The sequence below is a fragment of the Hemibagrus wyckioides genome, linkage group LG18 (genome assembly GCF_019097595.1).
Source record: "Hemibagrus wyckioides isolate EC202008001 linkage group LG18, SWU_Hwy_1.0, whole genome shotgun sequence".
NCBI classification, from domain to species: Eukaryota; Metazoa; Chordata; class Actinopteri; order Siluriformes; family Bagridae; genus Hemibagrus; species Hemibagrus wyckioides.
This window is the reverse complement of record NC_080727.1, coordinates 5,056,984-5,082,763: the sequence shown is the minus strand read 5'-3', so window position 1 is coordinate 5,082,763 and position 25,780 is coordinate 5,056,984. Positions and strand designations below refer to the sequence as shown.

General features: G+C 39.8%; 1 protein-coding gene across 12 annotated transcripts in view; it reads left to right on the top strand.

Moving 5' to 3' along the window:
- Positions 1-25,780, top strand: part of celf4 (CUGBP, Elav-like family member 4) — a 91,065-nt gene that overhangs the window by 44,132 nt on the left and 21,153 nt on the right. For all 12 annotated transcript variants that reach the window (XM_058415247.1, XM_058415242.1, XM_058415246.1 and 9 more), the window contains exon 3: positions 23,565-23,613. In XM_058415247.1, coding sequence (XP_058271230.1) covers positions 23,565-23,613 — 49 coding nt within the window. The remainder of the gene's footprint in view (positions 1-23,564; positions 23,614-25,780) is intronic.

Below are 25,780 nucleotides of genomic sequence, written 5' to 3'. Positions count from 1 at the left end.
CTGTGCTCAGTTTCTCAGAGAATGCCCTCTTCTTATTTTCATTAATGCAGTGAGAACATGCAAGAGAATAAACCTGGGATTCAGATCCATTTATTATTTCGTACACAGTCATTTTTATTATATGAGTTTCCTCATTTCCTCGAAACAATCATGCACGGTGGTGGAAGGCACGGGCTGTGTTCTAGCAGCAGGAGAGCTAGTTCTGCTGACACGTTGAACTCACATCACTGGCTGCACCAGCATGAGCCAATAAACATGGGCAAAGTGTGTATGATTGTGTGATTGTGTGTTTGTGCGTATCGCAAAACAGAGCACAAAGTAATGACAGAGAAGGATTGTTTTGCTGAAGTTCTCTCCCCTCCTCTCTCTCTCTCTCTCTCTCTCTCTCTCTCTCTCTCTCTCGCCTATTTGATATTTTCTCCCTTATTCATTTTGCTACTTCAGGACTTTAAGGCCCTTTCATTAAATTTTAAAACTACAACTCTCTATGAGGCCAGTTTTGATGAATTAAACAAGCCGTGCAATTCTACACACACACTTTCTCGGCCTTTGACACCCATACCCCTCTTGTGTTCTCTCACTCCCTCCCTCCCTCTCTCTCTCTCTCTCTCTCTCTCTCACTCTTTCCATCTTTTTCTCCCTCATTTGTTCAAGCAGGACGGTAGAAAGCAGAAAGGAATTGCTCTCGTATAAAACAGCAGGCGACCAGTGGGAGGCTCAAAGCAGCCCAGATGTTTAAGATGGCGACCGAAGACAATTTAGGATGACAATTAATTTCTTTGATTAAACTTTTGAAGGACTTTCCTGGCTGGTTTGATTAAAGACAGAAATGCAGCCTTAATGAACCAGACCCTCATTATAGTGCTCTATTAGAAAAAAAATCATCCTCAAGCGTTCTTTGGATGGTTCGACTTCTTCCAGAGCAAGGCTTCAGAGACCTGAAAATTCAGTTACGCATCCCTATGCATGATATGACACCACTAAACTGTAATCCAACCTCTCTGACTTTCTGTTGTAGTCTTTAACTGTTTTGGAGATTGCTTGTTTTTCAGATTTGTAGCTAAATTGCTGATTTTTTTTTTCTCTAAAACCGTATACGTCTGGCTGTACGCAGTTCAGGGATTTAATCCCAATCTTTTGATCACTAGGTCAGAGCTTTAAGCACTGAGCCCAACCTGACAGGCAGCAGAAATCAGGATCAGCTAAAGATCTGCAGAACAAATTATTTTAGGTAGAAATTGATGGGCTTTAACAGACAGGTAATTACTTTGTTTCCTCTGTAGTACAACTATTTTCTTTTTCTTTAAACCAGATGTTTTGATTGTAATTTAATAAAATGCACAGGATGAAATAAAAGATGAAGAAGTACAAAAGAATGTGCATGGAGATCAAATTAGTTAAATGCAACTTGAAGTACCAATGCAGGAATGACTAATTATCATGCCATTAAACAAATTCATTTCGAAAGAATTAGGGATTCGTTTCAATTAAAGGTGTAATTTAAGCTTAAAAAATGAGTGTGTTTGCTAAAATGAATGGATATTTCAGTATTCGGTAAATCGTTCAGAGATTGAGCTCAAACCAGAATCTTGGAAGATTTCATGTAAGAATTTGATTAGCATGAAAATCAAACCTATTTAGATTTGTAAAGTAACAGTATTCTTTTTATCCAACATGCTTGAAAGAAAGTTTAGTGCTGTTTAATGAGTTACTTAAGGTACTATTTTTGTACTGAAGAGACTGTGTGAGTGTGTGTGTACAATATATACATTATATCAGCAGGATAAAGCAAGACACTCAAAGGGAGTATCATCAGGCTGAAAGAGGTGTCCCATACAGAGGTTTAAAAATAGCCCCAACAAAAGAATCTGTATAATTTCTCCTTGCTATTTTTTCTCCGTCTCAGCGAGGTCCCAGAGAGTTCAGTTTAATTAAACGTGCTTGTGCGTCATGGGGGAGGTTAAATAAGCAGCGTCCCTTGCCGCACTCGGTGCCTCCCTCAGCCTGGGCCGTCAGTAATTACCCTACTCATTAGCACCATGAGACAGGAGACAGGCCTGGTCACACCTCACCCGTCACATGCACATGGTGGACACCGAGACCCTGGGGAGGACATGGAAATACCTATCTGGAAAAGGAGATGAGTAGGGCTTTATGCATGATGGCAAAAGAGCTGGAGGAGATAACAGGTCCACCGTCTTGAGCTTCCTTCATATCAGATTTGTTTTTTTCCATCATTCGTCAGTGTGTGTGTGTGTGTGGAGCGTGCCCTGCATCTGGTTTAGCTTTTCCAGGCGAGCGACAGGCTTCCGACAGGCCCCCGCCTCTCGCCTCCATCCTTCCCTGCTGATTTGATTAGGCCACTGGCTCGCTGTGTCTGTAATTGCATTTGCCTGTTGCTGTGTGTTTAAGAATAGCCTCGATCCCAGTAGCCCTCCCCTCCTGATTTCCCAGCTGCCTTAGGGAGTAGTGGGGATAACAAGTCGTCATGACAACCACACTCGGATCGAGGAGCCGCTCCGCCGCTCACTGACTTTGCACTTTTTTTTCTTCCATAGCGCCGAGGGTTTCTTTTTTTTTTCTCACTTATATCGCGGTGATTATTTTTGTCAGCACGGCCTACCTGTAGCTCCTGCAGTGCGCACCATGAGAACCAAGTGGACACGAGTTCATTTGAAAGGAAGCGTCGAGATGGAAGATGGATCGGTGCCGTACACCTGTTTTGTGCGGCATGGCAGCTCATGGCAGTTACACAGCAGCTGCCAAATATCTGTGATGTTACCTTGTTCGTTCTTTATGGTGGCTGCAAAAAAATCTAGCTCAGTGATTTGACATTAAAAAAACATTACCTCCTCATTTTCCAGTCTTCACCTGTCCAGTTTCAGGCACCTCTAGATTGACAGGTACGGAACCCTGTATGGTTTTCTGCACTTGTTGCCCATATGTGATGCTCATTTTCTGCGCTTTCCTGCTCAACACAGTTGTACAGAATGGTTACTTGCATTCCAGTAACCTTTTCATGAGTTTGAACCTTGCCATTCTTTGATAATCCTCTCTCTTATCAAAAAGACTAATCTACACACAGTTCGGCCAAACTCTTCCGCTACATGATTGGCTAATTTGGTTAACTGCAAAAGTAACAGTGCTGTTTTTTTTATAAAGGTCGTACTTACATAAAGCCTCAAGGATACTTAAGGTGCATCATTTAGGGTGAACAGATTCAGCGGAGGAAAAAAAAAACATTTTGGCATCCCAGGTCTAGCTAAAAGGATTAACAGTACGTGCTAAGATGTTAGACTGATGCAGGCTAACAAGAACAGCTCTACGCTTCGTCGAGGTAAATCATAAAGTATGTGCTGTCCACTAATCGTTAAATTACCCAGAGAAGGTGGGCTTACAACAGGGCACCGGCCCAGAAGGCCCAGAAGGGGCGGCATAGCCCCTGCCAAACTCTCCCAAGCTCCTGGAAGGCACTTGTAAATTGTACTGAGCAGATGGGTCAAGGTTTTGATTTGGTTGTGACCCAGGCTAATAAATCTGGATGATATAAGCAGCGGGACGGCCGACTCGCAGCACGCTCTCAGTCTTCCCATCCCCGAAGCTTCTACAGCGGGACACTCTGAGGAAAGGAAAGAGTGAAGGAGGCCAAGCAAAAAAAAAAAAAAAAACGGACAATCAATAAATCAATATAGTTTGCACCACCAAGCCAGGGTGAGCACTCACACACACACTCACACACACACACGCACGCATGCGGACACACACTGTGACACAGAACGGAGCTGCATTTGCCGAAAGACGTTTTATTGTTTTAGAGGGAGTGTGTTTTTTTGTTTTGTTTTTTTTTTACTCTTTCTATTACTGGTTTTGGATCATTAAGCTATTGATTTTTGTTTGGTTGTGTAAATGGTGGGCCAAGTCTCGGGAGAGAGAGCCAGACAGGACTTTCTCTGCTTGTAACAGACAGTCCAATCCTCTCCTGAGACACACTGCGGCTTTCTCCCGTCCTGATAAAAAAAAAAAAAAGGAGAGAGACTAAAAAACTTACTATTCAGAATGAAGAGTTGCAAAGTCACTCAGTACATTGCAATACTTCCAGATATTTACTGTGAAAAACAACTGCAGATGAACCTCGGCTTATGAATTCAATTCGTTCTGGAGGCGAGTTCTTAAGGCGAAAATTTGTATTGCCATACAAATTTTCCCATAAGAAATAATGTAAATGCAGATAATCCATTCCAGCCACCCAAAAATATTACCAGTATTAACAATTTCCAGGACTATAATCATATTTTTGCAAGCATTCCATGTCAAGGGTCCTCACAGGAAGTTGTGCCACCAAGCTTGGGCTAAAAATAGAACAGATCACCCACACCACCAATCTGTCAAGAAAAAAAAACGGCGAAAAATCACAGCTTTTGAACGCATGACAAAGGCAAAGCTGGTATTGTGGGCTGACTCTTTCAAAATAGCTTTCGCAAAATGGCTTCGCTTGGCTTTCCACTGACGCAAACAAGTTTTGAACGGCTCCTGGATGAAAGTACAACTTGGTTCGGTTCATTCGTATGCCGAAAATGCTTCGTATGCAGATGCAAATTTCTTGCAAAAGTTCAATTCTTAAGCCGAAAATTCGCAAGGGAGGGCTAATTATATGGAGAGGTTGCTCTGTAAATGTACAATTAATGCTTTAATTATATCATTCCAGGTTGACACAGTGGTGTAGTCTGGCTGTTTTACAGCTCTAGGATCCTGGGGTCAATCGTGATCTTGGGTTTCTGTGTGTGTGAAGCTTTGGGTTCTCCATTTTCCTCCCAAATAGGATTGGCTGCGATTATTTGCCTCTAAATTGCCCTAGGTGTGAATGCATGCGTCCCATGCATGAAGAGTCCTGGACGAGTCCTGGAGCGCTTTGCTCCAGGCAAAGCGCTCCCAGCTTCTCCAGCTCATGAGTCTGGTTAACAACATTCATCGCTGATTCAGAAAATCTTATACAATGCATTTATTTCTTCCAGCTAACCGACCCATGTGTGTATAGCACTGCAGCCGTAATAGTCGTAACCGCTCACACTCAAACGTTTTCTCGGCCCTCTTTAACCTCACGCAGGGAGCTCGCTGTTCTCAGCCAGCTCTTGATTGCATATTTACCCGGCACATTTCGGGTCTAACTCTCGGACATTAATAATGAAAACGATACCCCTCGCTGTACGGGAGCTCAAGCTGGCCGGCTTGGCTGCCCTCCCCGAGTTCACAGAAGAAGGTGTCTGCAAAGGAGAGGAAGTAAATTAAAGGAGCTGGGACCGAGACTCGGCTCTCTGCACACCCACCGATGAGAAGGACACTATTTCACTTTTCTTCCAAAGGTCAAAAATATTACAGTGTTGCCTTTCAGCTCAGTGTGCCTCTCTCTCTCTCTCTCTCTCTCTCTCTGTCTCTCTCTCTCTTTCTCTCTCTCGATGTCCCTCTCCTTTTTTTCACCGGCTTTATTTCTCTGTTCTTTGGGGATTGTGTTTTAAATTATTTAAGATTTTAATCATCTTCCAAGAGGCTGCAACCTCCTTCTCAGAGAGCTTCAGGTGACGCAGTACGAAGAGTATAGATGAACGGAGGACTCGTCTGAAAGCACGGGGGAGATAAGTGCACCCGAGAAACTGATTTCACTGACTCATGCTCTTTGTTATCCATTTTTCTTTGAAGGTGAAGCGGCGTGCGGTCCAAATTTCATTCTTTGCATTGTGCCTGAGCATGAGAAAGAGAAGGAGATACAGAGAAAGACGTGGGATTTTTCATCTATCTGTTCTTTCTTTTTTTTTTTTGAAAAGTATGGTCCGAAATTCCTAGAACTAAATATTAGGAAGAAAAGAGAGTGTAAGTAAAAGAAAAGAATTCAAGCGCCAGGTCTTCAGAAATCCTTCATCTTTATATATAAGAGGTTCCTTGTGGTTTGATATAGAACACTGGGGTTCTGCAGTAACAATCGAACCCCAAAAATGCCGAATCTCTATGTAGATAATTTATGGATTTTAGAAAAGATCAAATAGTGCATAAAATCTGTGAAATCATTCAGAGTGAAATGATAGAAAGGCTTCAGTAAGAGGGAGAACTTTTGCTGTTATTAGCACTATACGATATATATATTTTTTTCATAACACAATAATGATTGTATTTTTTGTATTCAATTTTTTAAAATTTGTATAAAATAATAATAATAATAATAATAATAATAATAATAATAATAATAATAATAATAATAATGCCCTAAAGGATTTTAAATAGAAATTTTAAAGAGAAATTTGTATGAGAAATTCATATAATAATAATAATAATAATAATAATAATAATAATAATAATAATAATAATAATAATAATGAATAGATAAATAAATTTAAAGAAAGAAAAAAATTCAATATTGGGACGTGTCTCGGATCATGGCTTTAGCTTCTCACCTCATGCCTAGATGGCCAACGAAATAAAACGCGATTATTGTGTATTTTCAGTAGCAGCCTTAAGAGCTGCAAAGCTGTCAGTTGTGAGTCTGTGCGTTTTTCTTACCTTACTAAAATAAAAAAGGCAGGATTTTATTTGATATAGATGCATTCTTCCATCAAAGCAAAAAGATCAGTTTGAAGGTTTTGCCAGCTGAAGCAATTCAATAACCTTGGTAGTGTGGCTAGATACTGAGGGACTTCATCTCAGTCTTTATCTTAGAGTTCCTGTCTAATCTATCAGAATAATAAAGCATCTTTGACAGACGAAAATCTCTGCTGATCGACAGCAAATCTGTAGAGATGCCTAGGCAAATGCTTTAAGGTCCTAGTTTAAACCTAATGTGGAATTAGGATTATATGTATATTTGAGTCTTTCAATGCAAGAGCATGGATGAGGTTTCTAACTTAATGGTTAAATAAACTGATTCTGTAGAGTCTTAGTTTTCTTTCCGGGGTTAAACCAAAAATCTAAAATCTCAAAAAATCGTACTGTCTTGTTGTAATGTGATTTTGAAGGCCACAGAGTACGGCTAATGTTAGCTACCTAGTAACAAACAACACAAGAAACGAAGGTCGAGCTGATTTTTAGATGCTTAACTATTTTTACCGAAGGCATAAAAATTTAATTCGTGTCTGTTTTGTTGTGTCCATGTTGTTGATCATTGAATGTCTTTGTCATGTCATGTTCCACTCCACAGTGGTGGGTAATATGAAGCTCATATGAAAATAGACACTCGGGGATTTATGAATGTGTAGCTTTTTGTGAGTATTTTTGTTTTTATCAAGCCTACTAGGGGCAATATATTCATAGAAAAGTTCCAACAAAACAAAAACTTTTTTTTTTTTTCCACATGAATGTTTCTATCTTGAAAATAAATTATGATATCAAACCCATTTCTGCTCTCCGAGACGCACCAAGTGCTTGTTCATAAGCAGCTAAAATGTGAAAGTGTTATCTTCAACCACTAAAATTCAACGGAGGGAAAAACACACGTCTCACACTGAAAGACTCATTGTATATCCGACTTGCGGTGATAAAATAATTCATTTGTTTATACTGATTGAAAATGTGCCCTAAGTCGATTTAAAGGGATAAATTAAGCAGGAAGTTTCATTTGGAACAGTGCAGCAGTTGAGAAGGAAGAGATGTGATATGTGTCTACTACTTGGGTGTAGAGAAGCATTCAGAGTTCTTCAAAGAGCCGATATGACAGAAAAGATGAAGGATGAAAGATCTCAGCTTGTGAAGCTTTTTCATTCAGGAACAGATGGAGAAGTAAATATGGAGTCACAGGCCACAGGCGATGTATTATAAAAAAAAAATAAAAATAAACGAACGTGTGATCACCGCCATTATATCGGCATTTAATTTTACGAGGCTACTTGAATATGAATTTCAAATATTATTCACCGTGTGCTTGAACAGTGCCGTGTCAATAAAGTACAGAGTAAACATTTCAAGCAGGTATGAAATCTCATATGTTCTTTAGTCTAAAAGTCTGGTAACTAAACGGTGTATCCTGCTCAGGGTCACGGAAGCAACACATTCGCTTTCATTCGTTCATCTTCGGTAAATGCTTTTATTCACCCGTCTACAGTAACTAGTTATCTCGCTCAAGGTCACTTTGCATTTTGGGAAATGAAAACTAGCTACGTTCGTTGGAAAATATTCGCAGGCAGGTGCAAACATATGTAACAACTGTTGAAGCGTCGGAATTGGTGTAAAGAATCAGCTGGAGCATTCGGGACTGGTCAGAATTCCTTCAGGCGCAAGTGGGATTAAAAAAGTTCATAATCATAATTACTGGAGAATCTGTGACGAATTGTGTGTGTGTGTGTGTGGAGGTTATTGTTGGAGTGCTCATGGGAACGGCATTTGCATCAGAGTCTTTTATGAGCACAGATGCACGTGTTATTCGTTGTATAAACGAGTGCTATTCAAGGGCTTCTCACAGGTGTGTTATTGTCTGAATGTGACAGCAGCTGCTCATCCTAGACACTTACTACACTCAGGGCATCTTTACAAGGTATTTGTGACTAGATCCTGCTCTGAAGAGATTACTAGCATTCCTGGAGCAATATGTCTGCAGCAGTTAAAAGCCGGCTAGCGGTTTGACGGCTTTGACTTGAATTTGCGCCTCTGAGACAACAGCTGTCCTTTAGTTTAGGGGAAAATTACGACGCGGTGTCATGGTTTTGGATACGATGCATATTGAGGGATAATTGTAGCAAATGATTGGATATTTGAACCTCACCTTAATGTTATAGTATACTAAATACTACTCTACTCAATTCTACACTACTCTACACAGCTCTATACTACTTTCTACTACTCTACTCATCTCCACACTACTCTATATTACTCTACTCATCTCCACACTACTCTATATTACTCTACTCATCTCCACACTACTCTATATTACTCTACTCATCTCCACACTACTCTATATTACTCTACTCATCTCCACACTACTCTATATTACTCTACTCATCTCCACACTACTCTATATTACTCTACTCATCTCCACACTACTCTATATTACTCTACTCATCTCCACACTACTCTATATTACTCTACTCATCTCCACACTACTCTATATTACTCTACTCATTCCCACACTACTCTATATTACTCTACTCAACTCCACACTACTCTATATTACTCTACTCATCTCCACACTACTCTATATTACTCTACTCATCTCCACACTACTCTATATTACTCTACTCAACTCCACACTACTCTATATTACTCTACTCAACTCCACACTACTCTATATTACTCTACTCATCTCCACACTACTCTATATTACTCTACTCATCTCCACACTACTCTATATTACTCTACTCATTCCCACACTACTCTATATTACTCTACTCATCTCCACACTACTCTATATTACTCTACTCATTCCCACACTACTCTATATTACTCTACTCAACTCCACACTACTCTATATTACTCTACTCATCTCCACACTACTCTATATTACTCTACTCATCTCCACACTACTCTATATTACTCTACTCAACTCCACACTACTCTATATTACTCTACTCATCTCCACACTACTCTATATTACTCTACTCATCTCCACACTACTCTATATTACTCTACTCATCTCCACACTACTCTATATTACTCTACACAACGCCACACTACTCTATATTACTCTACTCATCTCCACACTACTCTATATTACTCTACTCATTCCCACACTACTCTATATTACTCTACTCAACTCCACACTACTCTATATTACTCTACTCATTCCCACACTACTCTATATTACTCTACTCATCTCCACACTACTCTATATTACTCTACTCATCTCCACACTACTCTATATTACTCTACTCATCTCCACACTACTCTATATTACTCTACTCATCTCCACACTACTCTATATTACTCTACTCATCTCCACACTACTCTATATTACTCTACTCATCTCCACACTACTCTATATTACTCTACTCATCTCCACACTACTCTATATTACTCTACTCATCTCCACACTACTCTATATTACTCTACTCATCTCCACACTACTCTATATTACTCTACTCATCTCCACACTACTCTATATTACTCTACTCATCTCCACACTACTCTATATTACTCTACTCATCTCCACACTACTCTATATTACTCTACTCATCTCCACACTACTCTATATTACTCTACTCATTCCCACACTACTCTATATTACTCTACTCATTCCCACACTACTCTATATTACTCTACTCATCTCCACACTACTCTATATTACTCTACTCATCTCCACACTACTCTATATTACTCTACTCATCTCCACACTACTCTATATTACTCTACTCATCTCCACACTACTCTATATTACTCTACTCATCTCCACACTACTCTATATTACTCTACTCATCTCCACACTACTCTATATTACTCTACTCATCTCCACACTACTCTATATTACTCTACTCATCTCCACACTACTCTATATTACTCTACTCATCTCCACACTACTCTATATTACTCTACTCATCTCCACACTACTCTATATTACTCTACTCATCTCCACACTACTCTATATTACTCTACTCATCTCCACACTACTCTATATTACTCTACTCATCTCCACACTACTCTATATTACTCTACTCATCTCCACACTACTCTATATTACTCTACTCATTCCCACACTACTCTATATTACTCTACTCATTCCCACACTACTCTATATTACTCTACTCATCTCCACACTACTCTATATTACTCTACTCATCTCCACACTACTCTATATTACTCTACTCATTCCCACACTACTCTATATTACTCTACTCATTCCCACACTACTCTATATTACTCTACTCATCTCCACACTACTCTATATTACTCTACTCATCTCCACACTACTCTATATTACTCTACTCATCTCCACACTACTCTGTTACTCTACTCATCTCCACACTACTCTATATTACTCTACTCAACTCCACACTACTCTATATTACTCTACTCATCTCCACACTACTCTATATTACTCTACTCATCTCCACACTATACTATACTACTCTGCTCAACTCCATACTATTCTATACTACTCTACTCATCTCCACACTACTCTATATTACTCTACTCAACTCCACACTACTCTATATTACTCTACACAACTCTATACTACTTTCTACTACTCTACTCATCTCCACACTACTCTATATTACTCTGCTCAACTCCATACTATTCTATACTACTCTACTCATCTCCACACTACTCTGTATTACTCTACTCAACTCCATACTACTCTATATTACTCTACTCATCTCCACACTACTCTATATTACTCTACTCATCTCCACACTATACTATACTACTCTGCTCAACTCCATACTATTCTATACTACTCTACTCATCTCCACACTACTCTATATTACTCTACTCAACTCCACACTACTCTATATTACTCTACACAACTCTATACTACTTTCTACTACTCTACTCATCTCCACACTACTCTATATTACTCTACTCATCTCCACACTACTCTGTATTACTCTACTCAACTCCATACTACTCTATATTACTCTACTCATCTCCACACTACTCTATATTACTCTACTCATCTCCACACTACTCTATATTACTCTACTCAACTCCACACTACTCTATATTACTCTACTCATCTCCACACTACTCTATATTACTCTACTCATCTCCACACTACTCTGTATTACTCTACTCAACTCCACACTATACCCTTTTACACTACACTACAAATACTACTCTACTCAATTCTACACTACTCTGCTCAACTCCACACTACTCTATATTACTCTACTCATCTCCACACTACTCTATATTACTCTACTCATCTCTGCACTACTCTATATTACTCTACTCATCTCCACACTACTCTGTATTACTCTACTCAACTCCATACTACTCTATATTACTCTACTCATCTCCGCACTACTCTATATTACTCTACTCAACTCCATACTACTCTACTCAACTCCACACTACTCTATATTACTCTACACAACTCTGCTCAACTCCATACTATTCTATACTACTCTACTCAACTCTATTCATCACCATACTACTCAGCTCTACTCAACTCCACACTACTCTATTCTACTGCACTCCACACTACTCTATACTATTCTACTTATTTACACACTACTCTTTACCACTCTACTCAATTCTACACTACTCTATACTACTCTACTTACCTCCACACTATTCTATATTACTCTACACAACTCTACACTATACCCTTTTACACTACACTACAAATACTACTCTACTCAATTCTACACTACTCTGCTCAACTCTATACTACTTTCTACTACTCTACTCAACTCCATACTACTCTATACTACTCTACTCAACTCCACTCATCTCCACACTACTCTATATTACTCTACTCATCTCCACACTACTCTATATTACTCTACTCATCTCCACACTACTCTATATTACACTACTCATCTCCACACTACTCTATATTACTCTACTCATCTCCACACTACTCTATATTACACTACTCATCTCCACACTACTCTATATTACTCTACTCATCTCCACACTACTCTATATTACACTACTCAACTCCATACTACTCTACTCATCTCCACACTACTCTATATTACTCTACTCATCTCCACACTACTCCATACTACTCTACTCAACTCCACACTACTCTATATTACTCTACACAACACCACACTATACTATACTACTCTACTCATCTCCACACTACTCTATATTACTCTTCTCAACTCCATACTACTCTACTCAACTCCACACTACTCTATATTACTCTACACAACTACACACTATACTACTCTGCTCAACTCCATACTATTCTATACTACTCTACTCATCTCCACACTGCTCTATATTACTCTACTCAACTCCACACTACTCTATACTATTCTACTCAACTCCACACTACTCTATACTACTCTACTCAACTTCACACTACTCTATATTACTCTACACAACTCCACACTACTCTATATTACTCTGCTCAACTCCACACTACTCTATACTATTCTACTCAACTCCACACTACTCAGTTCTACTCAACTCCACACTACTCTATTCTACTCTACTCAACTTCACACTACTCTATACTATTCTACTCATTTACACACTACTCTTTACCACTCCACTCAATTCTACACTGCTCTATACTACTCTACTTCACTCCACACTATTCTATATTACTCTTCACAACTCTACACTATACTTTTTTACACTACACTATTCTACTTGTCTCCACACTACTCTACTCCACTCTACACTACTCTATACTCCTCTATGCAGCTCCACACAACTATCTACTATTCTATACTACTTTACTCAACTCTACACGATACTACTTTACACTATTCTACTCTACACTGCTATCCTCTACTCCACACTACTTTATTCAACTCTACACTACTCTACTTTTACCTGCTAAACTCCACACTACTCTAGATCACCCTACTCTATTATAAACTACTTTATTCAACTCTACACTACACTCATCTTTACACTACTCAACTTTCCTGAACTCTACTCTGTATTCCTCTACTCATCTCTACACCACTCATCTCTAGACTACTTTTCTCTACTCAACTCAACTCTATAATACTCTCCTCTCCTCATTTGCACTCCATTCGACTCTATACTACATTACTCTCTACACTACTCTATTTTATTTGACTTTACAATACTCTGCTCAACTCTACTCAACTCTGCATTTCTCTTCTCTAGACTACACTTCCACTCAACTCTACCATACTCTTCTCTGCTCAACTTTAGAATATTTTACTCTGCTCTACTCAATTATACTCAACTCGACTATACTACTTTACACTACTTTTCTCTACTCTACTCTAATCTCCTTCAAAACTTCTAACAAAGTTCTAACAAAGAGACAGATTCTACATTTCCTTTGTGGCTTAGTTTCACAGCAACTTATGTGCATGTCATTTATCTGCCATACTGTACACATACTGTACGATATGTAATGTAATATTCATTTACTTTTTTTTTTATTTTTTACATCCTTCACAATGCCACAAATCAAAACTGATAATGTGTCTAGAAGCATAGATCATTGCGGCTGCTTATCATTTGGTCATGGTTTCAAAAATTGCCCTGTCACTGAGATTGCCATTTTACTAATTATACATATAAGTCACTGTGTCCTCTGAAAACTGTCATTCGGCTAAAAGCGCATTTTGTCTTCCTTCGATGAATGATGCAGCGATTCTAAAAATTCTCATCAATCATTTTTTTTCGTGTGTGTGTGTTGACATGGACTAATCACTGCAGCACAAATAGACTCTTTTTTTCCCACCAAGCAGCAATTTCTCGAAATGTCCGGCGTAATCTATGAGTGATTGGTAGCCATCAGAGGAGAGAGAAGAATGATAGGCAGGTAGGTGTTGTGAAGCGTTAGCAACGTAACACACTTAGCAACTCGACAACAATGCAAGCTCGATGATCGATCATTGCGAGCATGCAAAGGTCTGTGTTCATGCATCCACTCACCAAATTAGCTTCGATTCTCCATAGTTCAGCTTCAGTAGGAGCAGAAGGAAGCTCTTAGTGGTATCAGCTGGGTTTTTTTTCCTCAATGCCACTGTCTGTGTGTGTGTGTGTGTGTGTTTGTTCTATATTTAATCAGGCAGGCTGCTGATAGCTGATGATGGGATAAGGGAGAAAAGCTGGCAGGAAGGATGATGTGTGTGTGTGTGTGTGTGTGTGTATGTATTGTATAGTATGTATGTGAATTGTGTGTGACGTGCTCATTTTAAAACACACTAGCTCCATGATGTAACAGTAAAAGGTGTTCATTCACGTCGGAAAAACAAAGCTTGCCGTCGTCCACTTTCTGCATAATGAAAGACTCCGCCGGAATCATGAAAATCATTCATGCTGTCGGAAGCTGACACAATTAGCATGAATAAAGGATAGAAAAGAAGGAAGGATGTTTGTCAAATGTTGTTGCTTTTGTTGAAAGAAAGAAAGAAAGAAAGAAAGAAAGAAAGAAAGAAAGAAAGAAAGAAAGAAAGAAAGAAAGAAAAAGAAATTGAGGGTTGCTTTTAAAAGAAGGAAGGAAGGAAGGAAGGAAGGAAGGAAGGAAGGAAGGAAGGAAGGAAGGAAGGAAGGAAGGAAGAAATGGTTGCTATCATAGGAAAGAAACAAAGAAAAAGAAATCGATGGTGCTTTTAAAGGAAGGATGGAAGGAAGGAAGGAAGGAAGGAAGGGAATAAAGGGTTGCTATCATAGGGAAGAAAGAAAGAAAGAAAGAAAGAAAGAAAGAAAGAAAGAAAGAAAGAAAGAAAGAAAGAAAGAAAGAAAGAAAAATTGATGGTTGCTTTGGAAGGAAGGAAGGAAGGAAGGAAGGAAGGAAGGAAGGAAGGAAAAAGAAGGGTTACTAGCGAAAGAAAGAAAGAAAGAAAGAAAGAAAGAGTTCTTTCTGTATAATCTGACTCTAGTCTAATATGTGCTAGTCAACAACTCTAATTTGAATGAATCCGTCCACAGCCAGTGAAAACAGATAGCGCAGAAAAGCGTTTGTGGTTATTGATAGCGGACAGTTGAATTGAATTATGGGTAAGAGCACTAGCTTGTCGGGTGATAGCTTGTTCTTGCTATCATCCAATAACACATTTGTCATCTCTAGTCAGTCAAACAATCAGACAAAAAAAGAATCTCTTGAAAGTCACCCCCCAGGCTTCTTGTTTTTTTGCTCTGGTGGTGTACAATAGGTACAGTCTTGTGTATGTCTAAGAATATCCACATCTCTCTCACATTCTCCTCAGCCCTCCCCTAGGAAGAAAGAGATACGCTTCTGTCTCCCTCCACCTCTCACTCATTCACCTCTTGTGACTCCGTATGAAGAGCAGCACAAGGTCAGGTTCATGCAGCCAAATCACAAGCGGAACGCTGCTCGACTCGAGCCCTGATTGCCCCTCCAGTCATGCGTAAAGCGGGGCAACAAATGAAAGCACCACTGTAAAACTCATAAATAATCTTCCACCAATTACACAAGTGCACTTAGAGCCACCACTTTTGTGCCAGGGGATTGTGGAGAGGATCAAAAAGGCAGGAGAGAGAGAGAGAGACTCCCCCTGTTTGATAAGTTTTTTGGGGCTTGTTTTTCATTTCTTATTCATTAGATAAGTAAAAGCAAATACAGTGAAGGCAGGTCTGTGGTGCAGCATGATTTATGCCTACTTCTGGGTGAGAATGCAGGATTTATGGCCGAGCAACAACGCACCGCAAAATAAGCTGACAAACCGAAAGAAAGAGAGTGAAGGACTAAAGATGGAAGGAGGGAGGGAAGAAAAGATATAACCAAACTGGGGTTGCTTTCATGATAACGAAGGAAGAAAGGAAGGATATAACCAAATTGAAGGGGTTTTTAGTGAATGGATGGATGGATGGATGGAAGGAAGGGTTTCTTTCATAGGAAGGAAGGAAGGAAGGAAGGAAGGAAGGAAGAAGCATATAACAATCAAATTGAGGGTTGCTTTTGTAAGAAATAAGTAGAAAGATGGAAGGAAGGAAGGAAGGGAGGGAGGGAGGGAGGGAGGGTTGAAAGGAAGGAAGGAACAAAGGAAAAAGAAGCATATAACCAAATCAAATTGAGGTTGATTCTATAAGAAAGAAGTGGAAGGAAGGAAGGAAGGAAGGAAGGAAGGAAGGAAGGACATAACAGTATTAACATTAAACTGATGGTCAGTTTCAGGAGGACAGATTCAGATGGATGTTCAACGTTTGTTTGGAAGGAAGTTTGGTTGAAAGGAGGAAATTCGGTCAGAAAAAAGGTCATTAGAAGGAAGTTCAGACTAACTGAATGAAGTAAATGGAAGTTGTAGACATTTGGCTAACCAGAAGGAATAAAGAAAGGTAGGATGTTTGGGAGGGAGCGAGGGAGGGAGGAAGGAAGGAAGGAAGGAAGGAAGGAAGGAAAGAAAGAAAGAAAGAAAGAAAGAAAGAATATTTGTTTGGAAGGAAGGACGGAAGGAAGGAAGCAAGCAATGAAGACAGGAAATATCCGTAAACTCCACTGTGTTATCTATTCCTCACACTTCCCTCCTGTCATCTCCCTCACTCGACTCCCTCTCTTTATTTTATTTTCTGTTGTCAGATCAATGCTGTCTTTTTACTGCTCTTGTTGTAATCACCAGAGGCAGCTTATTGGAGCTGTTTATTGCTTTCATATGTCTAATCCTGTTGCGATTGACAGGAGATGCGTAACCTGATTTCATAATAGATTAGTTCAGGTGTAATAAGTTAATCTCACACACTAATATGTTGGTATTGTTTTATTCTTGTTGTGCGCATTATGCAAAGCGCATCATGTTTAAAGTAATGCTGTATCCTTTGAGAGATCGTATCGATCCGGCTCGCCAGCCATAACTTGGCAGGATATCACTAAATTCATGCATTTCCATTCAGAGCATTGTGGTTCACATCAGCAGCCAGACACAGCCCCGAGTCGTGACTGAAAACTCATCCGCCAGTCAGTAAGTCACTGTATTCGCGGTGCAGTATTCTTTATAGCTGTGATATTGTCATAGCATCGGCGCTGAATAATGAGGCGGGTGTTTTAGAGTGCAGCTGTTACCCGGAGGCTTCTATGCAAAGCAAGGTCACGTTCTCCGAAGCCCTGGGAGAAGTTCTCTCATTTTCACTCGCTCTAGTAAAGTTGTCTCATTTCGGTTCGACACAATTTATGGGACTGCCTCCAAACGCATGTAATATTTCACACGTCTTGATCCTTTAATTGAACCCTTTGGACGCTGTCAAGGTGCAGAACGGTTTGGCTGGTGGGTGAAGATAGGCAGGCTTTACAGCAGGCGGTGGAAGGAGACGTGGGGATTGTAAGAGTTTCAGACACATGTCATTCAGGAAGGGTTACAATGAGCCACAGGCCTCTGACAGGTTCAAGACTTATCTTTGGATCCACTTGTGTGAAAAGGCAGAGGGATTTGAAACGAGCACGATTTACGAGCACAGTAGCGATTGAAGAAATTCAGCTAAATCCAAATTTTAGCTGACACCTGTGTGCGCTGGATGAAATGCAGCCGGAAAAGGGAAACAACCCTTTTCAACTCTTCGAAACTGACTTCCTGTAGCATTCTGAATAACGATGATCGCTTTAGCTGCATCCTACTATACACTATGTGCTTACACTATGCTAACTACCGTACGATAGCGTATGAGTTTCAGAAGGCTAGTATCAAGCTTCCCTCTTCCACCATGTAAGTAAAGTTGTAAGTGTTGATTGCATGAAATTTCCAACATTCCACACTTGTTCGTGGTACTTCTTGTTCAGATTTTCAGTGTGAACACACTACTTACACTATTTATACTACAAAGTGGTATAGAATAGTGCATAAGCACATAGCAATGTGTGTGTGTGTGTGTGTATGTGTGAATTGTGCAGTGACTGTTCCAGCCCTTAACTTATTTATTATATGTTTAGAATACAATCCTATGTGTGTATATCCAGAAGAAAGACCTCGAGAAATTCATAATTTATCTTAAAAAATTTTTATTTAGTATTTTTTTTTTTTTGCCCATGTTGTCTTGATTTGCAGTGTCTTGAAAAGCACATGCAGATCACTTCTCTTCCCTAAACCCCGAATGAATTTGGATGGAAATTGGATGGAAAACGTGTAGTAGAAGTTTCTGTTTAACAGACACGTTCTAAATTAGACTTTGCCAAGCAGGTATAAAACATCTGTGCTCACTAATGAACTTATTTTAGTGAATAAATTAAAGAAAAAATTAAGGGTGTGTAAAACCGTCGTGAAGATGATGTTCCCATCTTGATTCGTGATCAACAATGCCATGTGTGAAAAGAAAAAAAAAAAAAGCTGGCATTGATTCGTTATAATAAGATATACAGAACTGGTTTCATTTGACATTATGTCATAGAATATGAATCAGATTTGAGGCCACACCCCTGACCCCAAAACCCCGCCCTCAGATCTATCTATCTATCTATCTATTGTGAAACTGAGAAACTACCTCAAGCTGACAGGAAGGCTTAAATAAACACTCTTTACAAACCATGCTTAGCTGAAAAGCATCTCAGAACACAAAACACTAGCTAGATGGACTACAACAGCAGAACCCCATTCCTAAAATGGACACTGAAGATAAATAAATAAATATAAATACTGTCAAAGTCAAATTTCTTCAGTTATGAAATCTATAGATGAAAGACTCACAAAACAAGCTAGTATTAACTATACATCATAAATATGTGGTGTGCCGGATTCAACTGTTTTGATTATATCTAGCTAAACATTTCTCGATTGACCTATTACTATTTTTAGAGTATTAAAAATTAAACAAAATTTAGACACACCAATCAGCCATAACATTATGAGCACTGCCAGGTGAAGTGAATAAGGCTGGTGATCTCCTCATCATGGCACCTGTTAGTGGGTGGGATATATTAGGCAGCAAGTGAACATTTTGTCCTCAAAGTTGATGTGTTAGAAGCAGGAAAAATGGGCAAGCAAAAGCATTGGAGCGAGTTTGACAAAGGGCCGAATTGTGATGGCTAGACCACTGGATCAGAGCATCTCCAAAACTGCAGCTCTTGTGGGGTGTTCCCGGGTCTGCAGTGGTCAGTATCTATCAAAAGTGGTCAAAAGAAGGAACAGTGGTGAACCGGTGACAGGGTCATGGGCGGCCAAGGCTCATTGATACACATAGGAGCGAAGGCTGACCCGTGTGTTTTGATCAAACAAGACAAGCTACTGTTGCTCAAATTACTGAAGAAGTTAATGCTGGTTCTGATAGAAAGGTGTCAGAATACACAGTACATGATGGGTCAGGGCTGGGTTTTGGAAGCAAAAGGGGCCCAACACAATATTAGGCAGGTGGTTATAATGTATTCCTGGTCGGTGTATAGCCTTAATGAGCAAGCTAGTGGTGACTGGGGCAAGAAAAAAACTCCCTGAGACAACATGAGGAAGAAACCTCAAAAGACTCAAAAGGGAACTGTCTGGGTGACACGGGATAGATTTGTTAGTTTATTGAACTGAAGTTATTAGCTGTTCATTCATGGAGACTTGAGTGCAAACTGTTCTTAGCAATCACAGTCCTAAGGCATGCTAGAAACAACATCCTCAACCATCCTTATGGTTTATACTGAATATGTGGTACCAAATAACAAAAATCTCAGTGTTCATAAACCTTATATGCCAACAGTATATGCCAAGCGAAACACCAACGATCCACATCGCTAGTTAGCGATTTTTCTTGTTGTACAAAAACTAATCTGCCTCGCTCGGAGGACCGAAAAGCAGCGACGCTCCAGATGCAAAGGGAATTTCCTCTTGCTGAAGGGCTTAACGAAAATGCAGGTTGAAAACCGGACGTGAAAGGTGAAACTGTGAAACCAAGATTCGGCAGCAGAGGAGAGAGAAGTCAGGCAGCATGTTGCTCCGGCTGCTGATTTATCCGTGGCTTTGAAAGGCAGAAGAGAATAGAGGAAGCGTAACCCGTGTTCTTCTGCACTGTGTGCCAGTTTCCATAATCCATAAAGCTCCATGGAGCCTCGCAGAGATCCTTACGGCAAGGCAAGGCCTCCCTGCGGATGGACATAATGGAGTAATGTTGTGTGTGTCTGTGTGTGTGTGTACATGCTTGCACTCTTGTGAGTTATTGTGGAATTTCTGTGTTATTCTGGAAATAGTGATTGTGTGTGTGTGTGTGTGTGTGTGAATTCATACCCAAGTATTTGTGTGTAATCCTTTGTCTCCACTCATGTTTCCTGATGTTTCTTTGTGTAAAATCAAGGCACAGGAAGGATTTTTTTCTCCCACAACACAGTAAAATAGAAGCGAGTTGCTTGTTGGGGGTTGGCTTGCTCAATGCTGCCATCTTGCTGTGAGTGATTAAGTGAAGCTCAAAAACAAGAAGCAGTTACACCAGATTACCTCACTACTTTCCTCAGCGATGTAAGCTACTAGCGATGTTAGGACAATAATGTGGCGAATATGTGGTAGATAAAACCTTTTTTAAATGTTTTTAATGGCCACAGAGCATTCCTATAGCTTTACACTGTCAAAGAAAGAAAATGGCCTCCTGTTATATCTAATAGCTAGCTGGCTAGTCAGATTCGTCACAGATAATTTCAGTATTAGAGTCTTGGTTTTGCAGCAGCTTCATTTTACTAGTGATTCCTAGGCAGCAAAACACCTCAAAACTATGATCAACAACCTAAGTTAGCTAGCTAACTCTCATTTCAACCTTGTGTGTGTGTGTGTGTGCATGCATGTGCATGAATATAAGTAACATTCAGTATAGTCCATTTGTATCAGTCAGAGTGAGGCATTACAATGTATGTGACCTGGAGATGGAGGTGGGTCTGGTGGATATGGGGGGTGGGTTTGGTGGATATGGGATGGGTTTGGAGGATATGGGGATGGGATGGTGACCCACTGGTGTGTGTGACCTTGGTCTGCTCCCTAGTTTCTCTCCCAATGAACCCTGCTTTAATCGTGTCTTTGTCTCTTCCCCTCTTTCTTTCACTCTGTCTCTTTCCATCTCTCATCCCTCCCTCTTTTTCTCTTGTGCTATCAGCAGGCACGAGAAAAATAAATAATGCATCAAAATGCATTAAAATTGTTCGCCGGGCTTTAAGGGCAAAAATGGAGGGAGCTGAAGGGGGAGAACGAAAACAGACTGTGTGTGTGTGTGTGTGTGTGTAAGATTATGACAAGTGAACTTTATGTAAGGCCAAGGGTCTGTTTCTTAATTCAGCTCCCATCGGGGGACATTTTCATGTCTACCGGACCTAAGTGAAAGCACCTCAGTGGCCTTTGTGCAGTCTGACTGTATTACTGTGGGTTATTTATTGCAATGTGGAATCATTTGCAATGTGCTATGGATGCACAATAAATCCTACATCTAATTGTGATAAGGATTTTGTTGTTTTAAAGGAATAAGATCCTTAGTGGTTTGCTGTCATAGCGAAAGGTAGTGGTGTGATGCGAGAGTTGATGTAAAGAATTTCTCACGTTGGAAAAGTAGACTTTTACAAAGCACTGACACTCGAAACTCTTCCATTCCCGTAATAGTGTGTTAGAGGAAGAGGGCACTGACATACACCTTGAAGCCAGAGTCGCTATTATAGAAAGTTATAAACACCTTCTGACCAATCAGAATGGAGAATCCATTAGCACTGTGTGGCCTGAAAGACCAGGAGGCTGAAACTGGCGAAAGTTAGTTAGTGAAACTCATGCTAAAAAGATTTGAATTCTGTCAAGGCATCACTGTGAAAATATGACAAATAACTGTAATTTAAAAATAAAGTACTGATCAATATTAGAAATGCACAAGAAGCTACGCAACAGTGTCTTATTTTAATCATTTCCCGACCATACAGCGAGTCCTTGTGCCCTCTGGATGGGGGCGGAGTCACCCTCAAAGAGACCACTCCCATCAAGCTAGACGTGATTACGTCCTGGTTAAAGGTGATCAGTCAAAATAAGCAGTTTGTACATTGCAGCTTGACTTGCGTTTGCTAGCACGCTGCCAGTCAAACATCTACTTGTTTCTGTGAATCACAAGCTTCAAGGTTCTTTATTTGTCGCATACGCGCAGTGTTACAGACATGTGATGTAATCTAGTGAAATGGGTTTTCTTAGCCACTCGTCCCACAGAGCAACAACGAACAGAAGCAGCGGCAAACCAAGCAGAGAAAGATATATATAGGTGATAAGTTTAATAAGGCTAAATAGAATATAGTAGAATGAATACAATTTATCAAAACTGGATTCTGTATCAGAGTGTTAAAAAATTTACTGTGATGTCATTTAATACGATATTCCTACCTTCCTATGATGCACAAAACACACATGCACACCTTTAACGTTAATCACAGGTAAAGACGTGTTACAACGCAGTCTCTTTTTCCCTTCTGGCTCTGTCTTTTCTTTCTTTCCGCTCCTGTCATTTTCCTGCTGCACTGCCAGGGTTCAGTGGCGGAGCGTAGTTCTTCGCCTCCTGCCCTCCTCCTCCTCCTTCTCTCTCTCCGCCCCTCCCCTCTGGCAGCGTGGCGATTGGCATTATTAAAAATTGATTGGTGCCGACCGCTCAGCGGTGTGCATGTATTATTGAGGTGGAGTTGGTTGGGAACCTGCCACGAGTGACGGCAGAAAAATGAAACGCTTTTAAATGGCGTGAGGCTTTCACATGGCGCTGTTCTCAGACTGGAAATTAAAGCCAGCACACACACACACACACACACAAAATCACAATCCAAGCTGTCCGTTGACACTCACGAGCACATGCCTATGTGTATGTATTTGACATATGGCGTACCCACGCTCTGTCGTTCTCTTTTATTTCTAACTCTCTAAATCCCTGCTTACACACACACACACACGACTGAGGCATCATCACTGAGACATATCTGAACTGTATAAAATGTGTATGAAATGCTGCACCTGTCCCTTTATGTTCGCTCTCAAATCTAACATCTGGCTCCTTCTCTCTTTTCTCTCCCTCTCTTCCCCTCCCTGTCTTTTCTCTCCTTCGTCGTCCATCCCTCTCTCGCCGCACAGATGAACAGGCCAATCCAGGTGAAACCTGCCGACAGCGAGAGCAGAGGAGGTAGCGCTTTCTCTTTTTCTCGTTCTCTTTTCTTTTCTTTTGTACATCCCTGTCGTCTTAAATCAGCATCACTATTACCAACGGCCGTCAGGGTGACTCCCGATCGTAAGTGTCATATTTAATGGCGCACCTCGATCAGAGATGACAGGGCTACAGGACCCAGAGGAGGCCGGACCGCTCTGCACCCGCATCACATACACACGTTGCTCTTCATCTTTGTTGAATAAAAAAGATGAGGAAGGCGCCTGAGTTAGAATTCGTTGTAGATTCGAAGGAAATATCAGTTGGACAGTTTGCATTACATTTCCATCATTTGGTAGACTTTTTTTTTTCCAAGTCAGAACCCAGGATAAGCACAGAACTCTTTTGTTAAGTACAAATATTTCAATTAAAACATGTATCATCACATAAGACATCTAAATTATCCACAAGCAAAAATAGAATTTACTGGTAAATCAATCATTATATATATATATATATGACAGAGAGAGAGAGAGAGAGAGAGAGAGAGAGAGAGAGAGAGGGAGGACATGAGGACATTAAGCCTCTACTACAGTACAATTGACAAGATCATGATCTGTCATGATGGCAGACAAGTAATTTTGAAAAGATTATTCTAAAAATCTGAAAATAATTTTTTAAAAAAGATCTTCAGGTAATTTGTGAGCATAAAGGAAATGTTCTCTATATGCGTGGTGGCCTTCACACGGAGAAACCCCTTCATACCTTCTCATTGTGAAACTGTGGCATCGTATACACAGCAGTTCTGAAAACTAAATGAAGTCTGTTTTTACCCCCAAACACACAAAAAAGAGAGAAAACTGTATTTAACGATCACCTTCCAGTTCCACTTAAATCAACACACTGCTGCATTATTGATTTAATTTACATTTCATTTCACATGTGATAAATAAAATCTGAATATAATAAACATGACCATGAAAACCATGCCGATCTTTATTCATAGCCTACAGCCATTTTTTTTTTTACAGCTTGTGCTTGTTAAGCCTGGGATTTTTATTCCTTCTACTTGTTCTTTTTTATACACCGAGTCAAGATGTATTTGTAAATAAAAACTTCCATTTTTTAAAAAAAAAATGAAATATATGCAGGTTTTCTTAAAGCAGAGGTGTAGACAGATGAGTTTCCTTGACCGTACATATATATATATATATATATATATATATATATATATATATATATATATGATTTGTAATTTGTCACTTCTGTAGTGTAGAAATGACAGAGAGCACTTGCTCTAAGACGCTACATAGTGCCTTTATGACACATTCAGATGCATTGCATAAACATTTCAGAAAAGTGATGCTGGAGAATTTATGAAAGATATATGTCAAAACACTTAAGATGTTACTGGTGGTTTTAGGAAAGTTGGCAGGCGTGTTTTAACATGGAAGAGAGCTGACTGAGTGAGATACTGGATACTGTCTTGCTTTTTTTCAATAACAGCACATTCATAACACTTGACAAAAAAGTTACAGAAGGAACACTCAGTGCCCCGTAAGAGAGTTATAAATGTACGTTTGATTAACACTGTACTGTAGTTTAAGAGCACTTAAATCATTTATTTAGCTGGCATTCGGGCTTCATAAATAAAAAGCTGTATTGGATTGAAGCTCCATAAACATTTTAATGCAAATGGACTGAGCAGTCAATTCCATGCTCTTCCCATAAGAGGTAGATCTCATAAGTACACCTCTAAGATGGCACTGGGCTTCATTCATCAAACTGGGTACGAAAGGATTTATAGATGAAATCATTCAAACGAGTGTTTTGCACAAGAGATTCTGCGTGAAAATCTGGTGTGTAAATGTATGTAAAAGTCTAACGAATGTCGTCTTCTCAACTGCATATTATTTCATTTGCGAGAATTAGTGCGCTTTTTATATATAGAGCAAATTCCAGAGTCACTTTGGAGTCTCAATCGAAAACACATCCCCGTGGCTAGTTCACCAGAACACTGTGTGAAACCCAGTCGTTTTTTATATCATTGGCATTAATTTAAGGAAGCAAGCCAGTACAAGCCCATAAATTAAGACACATAAAACGAATCATTAAATTATGACAAAAGAAACGGCGGCGTATTAAAGGAGGATGGGCCGGCCTTTCTGCTCAGAGTCGTAAGCCGTAAACAAATACCTTAGGTGAT